The sequence below is a fragment of the Rhinolophus ferrumequinum genome, chromosome 15, assembly GCF_004115265.2.
Source record: "Rhinolophus ferrumequinum isolate MPI-CBG mRhiFer1 chromosome 15, mRhiFer1_v1.p, whole genome shotgun sequence".
Classification (NCBI taxonomy): Eukaryota; Metazoa; Chordata; class Mammalia; order Chiroptera; family Rhinolophidae; genus Rhinolophus; species Rhinolophus ferrumequinum.
Genome location: NC_046298.1, coordinates 44,554,226 through 44,560,583, shown reverse-complemented (window position 1 = coordinate 44,560,583; position 6,358 = coordinate 44,554,226). Strand labels below are relative to the sequence as shown.

Here is a 6,358-nt window from a genome sequence, read left to right as displayed (position 1 = left end):
TACATCCAAAATTGAAGATCCTCCCAAGGAAGAGCATTTGGGACAAACGCGGTCCCACCCACTCAACCTCTCTGCTAGCCCACACTATCCACTTTTTAGTGGTCCTCATGGAACGTCTCAAAACGTGACATATTCTATATTTGTCTACTGTCACCCCCACTGGAATGTGACCTGTGTGCAGTAGGAGACTGTTTTGGGGCTAGAACATGCCTGGCTTGGTGTGGACGCTAAACAAAAGAAAAAGTTGAAGGGACTGAATCCATGCCTCTTAAGTACTGGGCAGTGTAGCGTGATGACAAGGTGGTGGGCCTGGAGTCAGATATTCTTAGGTTTGAATTTTGGCTCCACCACTTTCTAGCTGTGACCTTGGTACAATGGTTTACCCTCTCTAAGCCTGTTTTCCTTCCAGAAATGAAGATAATTGCTTCTTAGGTCACCTTGAGGACTTAAGGTGGTAATCCTTGTTATTAATAATTGATAGTTATTATTTTGGCTATTAATGGTGGCTTGTTACAAGGCCCGGGAAAAATCCTGTTTGGCAGGTGACGTGGTGAGTGGTTAAAAGAGATATTGAATCGGACAAACCTAGTGCCATTGCTGTGTGACTTTGGCAAGCGACTTCACATTTCTAAATATCAGCTTCTTCTCTAAAATGGGGACAAAAAATATCCACCTCATGATGTCTTACGAGAGTTCAATAAGAATGTTTGCCAAGTGTTTTCTTAGCACAGGCTGGCATGTGGTGGACCCCATTAATTTTATTAACATAATTTATTAGTATAATGGTATTATGTCAGTTTATTCCTTCCATATTTCTTGTTTCTTCCTTTTTTGAGGTCTGGGTAATTTTGTAATCCCTGAAAATTTTTTTTAAGAAGTTTATAGTGTAATGGTAACATACATAAAGTGCTAAATCTTAAGTTATAGCTCAATTAAACTTTTATAGCTGTCTTGAGTGCTTAGATCAGTGATATTTTTAGATTATTGATATTTAATCTTTGTAATATATGCATTTAAGGCCATAATTTGCTGAGACATTCTTGAGCTATATTCCACAAGTTTATGCCACCTTTCCATTATTATTCAGTTCAAAATATTTACTAATTTGACCTGCGCATTATTTTAGTGGTATATTGCTTCATTTCCAAACATTTTATGACTGTCTAGTTATCTTTTTATTGTCGAAACTTGTGATGGCCTGGTCGGCTGAGGTTTGGAGACATATCCTGAAAGGAGACAGTGCAGCTAGCTGTAAGAAGAAACTTTATTTCCATATGATCCTTGGGGTAGGGTCTAGTGGGGGTATATGCAGGTGTTCCCCTGTTCCCACCCCTATAGCTGCTGGGAGGGCCTGAGAATGTATAGGAAGTGGGTGTTTCGGGCAGGCAACTTGGAGTGGGAGGAACCTTGGGTCCCCTCTTCAAGGACGTCTTCTCGGGTCCCTTCACGGAGCCCGTCCCGGATGGCCTGCAGGCGGTGTCGCTTCTCGCTGAGCCAGTGGCCACCCTCCTGGGCACCTTGGTGGGACCTTCGTTGTGGCAGCTTCATGATCCAGAAGGCCACTCGGGAATGGGGCTCCGGGTGGAAGCTGTCCATGGCCTTTGGGACAGGCACCAGGGCTTCCTTGTCCTCTGTCTTGGGTACCTGGGAAAGAGGGACAAGGAGACCCTCTCAAACTCTAAATGACAACCTCAGGATGCTCAGACCCCACTGGCATATTCCATTCACTTTGTCACCTACAGGCCATTTTGGGAGTTAAAAACTCAGTTTGCAGTTTACAAAGCACTTGGATTAATAAGCGCTTTTGGATTCAAAAATACTCTGAGGTTTATGGACTACTTTGGGATTGAAAAAAATGCTTTGGAGGTTTCAAAAGCACTTTGGGGTTTAAAATGCCGGTTGGGATTACAAAGCACTTCAGGATTAAACATACTCTGAGGTTTGGAAAGCAGTTTGAAATGTACAAAGCACTTCGGGATTAAAAGCTCTTGGCTTTACTAAAGAAGCATAACCACAATTGCTACATGTGCTCCTTGATTGAATCCTGGTCCAAAATCAAATCAGCCTTACAGAGAGCTTTGGGGCCAGTAGGGATATTTGAATATGGTCTGTTTGGTCCTTGCTGCTCAAAGTGTGGGCTGTGGACCAGTGTCATCTGAGAGCTTGTTATATATGTAAATTATGGGCTGCAGCCCACTCAGACCTACTGAATCAGAGTCTGCATTTTAATAAGTTGAGGTCTGAGAAGTCCTGTAGGAGATTCTTATAGGTTGAACTGTGCCTCTCCCCATTCATATGTTGAATTTCTAACCCCCAGGACCTCAAACTGTGATTTTATCGTATTTCCCTAAAAATAAGACCTAGCCAGACCATCAACTCTAATGCGTCTTTTGGAGCAAAAATTATAGTAAGACCCAGTCTTATTTTACTATAAGACCGGGTCTTAATATAATATAATAAATATAATACCGGGTCCTATATTAATTTTTGCTCCAAAAGACACATTAGAGCTGATGGCCCAGCTAGGTCTTATTTTCAGGGAAACAGGGTATTTGGAAATAGTGTCATTACAGATTTAATTAGTTAGGATGAGGTCATCAGGGTGGCTTCTAATCTAGTATGGCTGGTGTCCTTATGCACAGGGGAAATTTGGACACAGAAGCGCAGACAGGGAGAACGTCATGAAGATGAAGCAGAGATGGAGGCGATGCATCTACACACAAAGGGTCCCCAAGGACTGTGAGCAAAACACTACACGGTAGGAGAAGGACCCGCCCTCACAGCTCTCACAAGGAGCTGACTTTGATCTTGGACACGTAGCTTCTAGAACCATGAGACAAAAAGTTCCTGTTATTTAAGCCACCCAGTCTGTGTGGTACTTTGTGATAGCAGCCCTCCCAAACAAATACAGAGATAATAGCTTGACATCGATATTAAACTTCTTGGGTGTAAAAATGGTACTGTGGTCATGTGGGAGAAGGCATTCTTCTTAGGAGATATCTGCTGAAGGATTTAGGGGTGAAGTGTCAGGTTGTCAATAGCTTATTGTCATATGGTTCAAAAATACAAAAGTAAAAATAAAGTAAGTGTGGTAAAATGCTAACAAGTGGTGAAGCGAGGCCAGTGGTTCTCAACCAAAGTCTGGAGACATTTTTGGTTGTAACAACTGGCCAGGGTGGGGGTGGTACTTCCCTCTAATGGGGAGAAGCAGGGATGCTGCTAAACATTTGACAGTGCAAAGGATGGCCCCATGTACAAATAAAACAAATATTATCCAGCCCACAAATGACAATGGTGCCAAGGTTGAGAAACCCTGCTCCGTGAAAAAGAGAATACAGATATGCTTATAGTACATTTTTCCCCCAACTTTTCTGTAGATTTGAAATTTAAAAAATAAAAAACGGGGTGTGTATGTGTGTGTGTGTGTGTGTGTGTGTGTGTGTGTGAACCATATGGGTTTGTCAAGCACTTGGCAGTTCTTAAAAATTTTTAGGATAAAAAAGCAAGCACTTTGGGGTTAGAGTCACTGAAAGGTTTACGAAGGTGAGAGACACAAAGCATTTGGGGTTCATAAAGCACTTTGGAATTAAAAATCACATTTTGAAGTTTACAAGGGGGAGATTTACCACTTTGGGATAGATTAAAAAAATATTTAAAGGTTTGCAGAGTATTTTGAGATAAAAACACTTTGAGGTTTGTGAGGGTGAAGTGCACCAAGCACTTGGAATTAAAAGCACTTCTTGGTTTACAAAACCCTCTGGGGTTTACTAAGCGAGTGGAGGGATGTACTCTAAGGTTGTATACCTCATTACTGAGAGCTGGTTAGTCCCTTTTGACAGACGACAAAACTGAGGCCCAGAGAGAGGAAGTCCCACACAGAGGGGGTGGGAGAATTAACTCATCTTTTCCTCCTAAACTACAGAAAATGTTGGACCTGGACGCTTTGTGGGGGGCATGTGCTAACCTTCCTGTCATCCTCCAAGCTTCTCTCTCCCGGCTCGATGGACGCCACCACCTTCTTGGAGATCAGTACCTCTCCTGTCTTATTGTCGGTCACCTGTGAGGACAAGAGCAGAGCAAAGAGTGAGAGCAAAACTGTTTTCCTCCTCTGCCTTCCTCCCAACAGATACTGCAGTATGAGGGATTGTGGGGGAGCCTCCAGGAGGGACTTCCTGGCATAGGCACCTTGTCGATCTGGAGGTGGCTGGAGAGAGTGTTGGTCCCCAGCTGGCGCTCCTGGTTCTCTTCTTGGTGGTAGTTCTTAGGGAGGCCCCGCAAGTCCATGGGGGCAGAGAAGAAACTGTCCATGCCTCGTAGCAGGTCATCCTGGGGCCAGAGGAGGGACTGGTGAGCTGCTGGACCTCAGGACATCTGCAGCCCTACCAGGATGCCCTTGAGGCCTTGCCATGTGCCTTCCACCCCCTTCTATCTCCATCCTTTGGGCCTAACCAGGTCACCTCCTGCCCCCATCCCCCATCTGTCCTGTCTCTGTTCTCTGCCCCATTACCTTCCTAACCTTGCCCGTCGTGTCCTACAGTCTCTTTCTTCCCATCTCCCTCTCCAGTCTCTTGTGTCTGTCCCATCTCCCTCTCTGCCTGTCTTCTTCTCTATCTCTTGGTCTCCCTGTCGATCTCTGTTCCTTTGACTCCTCTGTCTGTCTGTCCTTCTGCCTGGTCGCGACCTGTCTCCCTGAACCCCTTCCATCTCTCCAGTCCTCCTTCTCTGGTAACTCTTCTCCCCAACCCGCCATGGCTCACTTTCAGGAAAAGCCGGGTGAAGCCTTGAAGTAGGCTCTGGAGGCCTAGAAAACTCAAGGAGCTCTCCTGGGCGTCCGCATCGTGGATAGGGGCTGCAGTGGAGGGGTGCACCGAGGCAGAGGGGAGCAGCAAAAGCAAGACCAGCACGTGCCACATTGCTCGGCAGGCGGGGAGGCTGTGGAACCCGTAGGGGTCAGAGGCCCCGCTCTCATCAAGGCCCCACCCAAGACAATCATCCCTTTCCTACCTCTTGCCTAGGCTTTGCCCCTTGTCCAAGCAGCTTCTTCCCCACCAAGCCCATTTTCCCCCTCCCCTGTCTTTCTACTCCTATCCCTCCATCGTGTCAGGCCCCGCGCGTTCTCTCAGGCCTGGCTCTTCTGGGCCCTGCCTCATTCACGGATCTCATTCCCCCACATTCACCCTCAGATCTCATTTCTCACCTCCTACGCCCCGCCCCTTCTTCTGGGCCCTGCCTTTACGCTAAACCACAGTCGGGTCACCGGACTCTCAGACTCCGGGGGTCCACAGACTGTTAAATCCAAACAGTTCTAGTCTCGAGCCTAAGCCGGTAACTGGAGCGTTGGAGGAGCTCCGCGAGCCCTAGCCGTGCAGTTGTTGTCTGACCACGCCCCCAGCTGTGACCTCACCCACGAGTCGGGCCCTCTATTGGATAGTCACGCCTAAGGGAAGAGCCACGCCCCTATTCTTCGTTAACCACGCTCCGTTGAGCCTGCCTCCCCTTCATTTCGTGGTCACACCCCCTCGTCAGACCACTCCCCTGTCGGTTGACCTAGGCCTTGGATTCTTGCCTGTCCGGCTCCAATCGTAGGTGGCCACGCCCCTTAACTTAGAGCCCTCCCCCTCACCTGGGCCACGCCTCTGTGCCCAATATCTTGCCCCCAGAGCCCTCAGTTCCATTCCGAGGCTCCCTCTGCTCGTGGACAGTCCTTACGGTTTGGCCACTCCTTAGTTTTGTATCTATCTCTGAGTTTCTCCGTGTCGCTTCTCGTCTTCTCCAGGATTTGAAATGATTAATGCACTCAACAGAAGACAGTGTAGGGACACTGAACCCGGAGCTCTCTTTGGTTCCACTAAACAGTCCCGCCCTCTCTGGAAACCCTAAATCAAGTCTTATTTCCAGTTTCCAAGGAGCTCAGAATGCGGGCTCTCTTCTCCCTCAGGACCCCAGAGTCCGGACCCCAGCCTCTTCTGGTCTCATGACTTTGAACACCCAACCCCTCATCTTTAAGAGACCCAGGAGTTCGGGCCCTAGCCCCTGACCCCTCAGACACCAAGTGTCTCTCTCTGTCCTGGGAGAACACCACCTCTGCTCCCCTGGAGCGTGTGGACGCCGGAATCTACACCTGGGTGGACCTCCAATAAACTCCCGGTCGTGTTGCCTATGACTCTTAACTCTGGCAAAATCACAATGAAACCAGGTTGTCATAGAAATCAATCAAAACACATCCTCATACTTCAATCCTCAAAAATATATTTGAGTCTAAACAGGAAAGATTCTTTTGTGTTCCTATCACTTCCACATCTCCAACATACAAACACGCCTCTTAGAGGGCCAGGAGTCCGGGGACCCCAGACTCCTC

General features: G+C 47.4%; 1 protein-coding gene across 2 annotated transcripts; it reads right to left on the bottom strand.

Moving 5' to 3' along the window:
• Nucleotides 1-1,250: 1,250 nt before the first annotated feature.
• Nucleotides 1,251-5,373, bottom strand: DKKL1 (dickkopf like acrosomal protein 1). Of its 2 annotated transcripts, XM_033128052.1 has the most exons (5): nt 5,198-5,373; nt 4,758-4,932; nt 4,186-4,326; nt 3,965-4,057; nt 1,251-1,644 (listed from the first exon to the last, which is right to left on the bottom strand). In XM_033128052.1, the coding sequence occupies exons 2-5, from the start codon at nt 4,911-4,913 to the stop codon at nt 1,333-1,335; spliced, it is 702 nt and encodes a 233-aa protein (XP_032983943.1). In that variant the 5' UTR covers nt 4,914-4,932; nt 5,198-5,373; the 3' UTR covers nt 1,251-1,332. The 2 variants fall into 2 exon arrangements, with proteins under 2 accessions (XP_032983943.1, XP_032983945.1); XM_033128054.1 differs by lacking the exon at nt 4,758-4,932.
• Between the last annotated feature and the right edge of the window lie 985 nt (nt 5,374-6,358).

Excerpts from the sequence above, each read along its gene's own strand:
- DKKL1 (XM_033128052.1), bottom strand. The coding sequence starts at position 4,913 with ATGTGGCACGTGCTGGTCTTGCTTTTGCTGCTCCCCTCTGCCTCGGTG. Across the intron at positions 4,058-4,185 it reads GCCACCTCCAGATCGACAAG|GTGACCGACAATAAGACAGG; the intron begins GTGCCTATGCCA and ends TTGTCCTCACAG. Across the intron at positions 1,645-3,964 it reads GCTTGGAGGATGACAGGAAG|GTACCCAAGACAGAGGACAA; the intron begins GTTAGCACATGC and ends CCTCTTTCCCAG.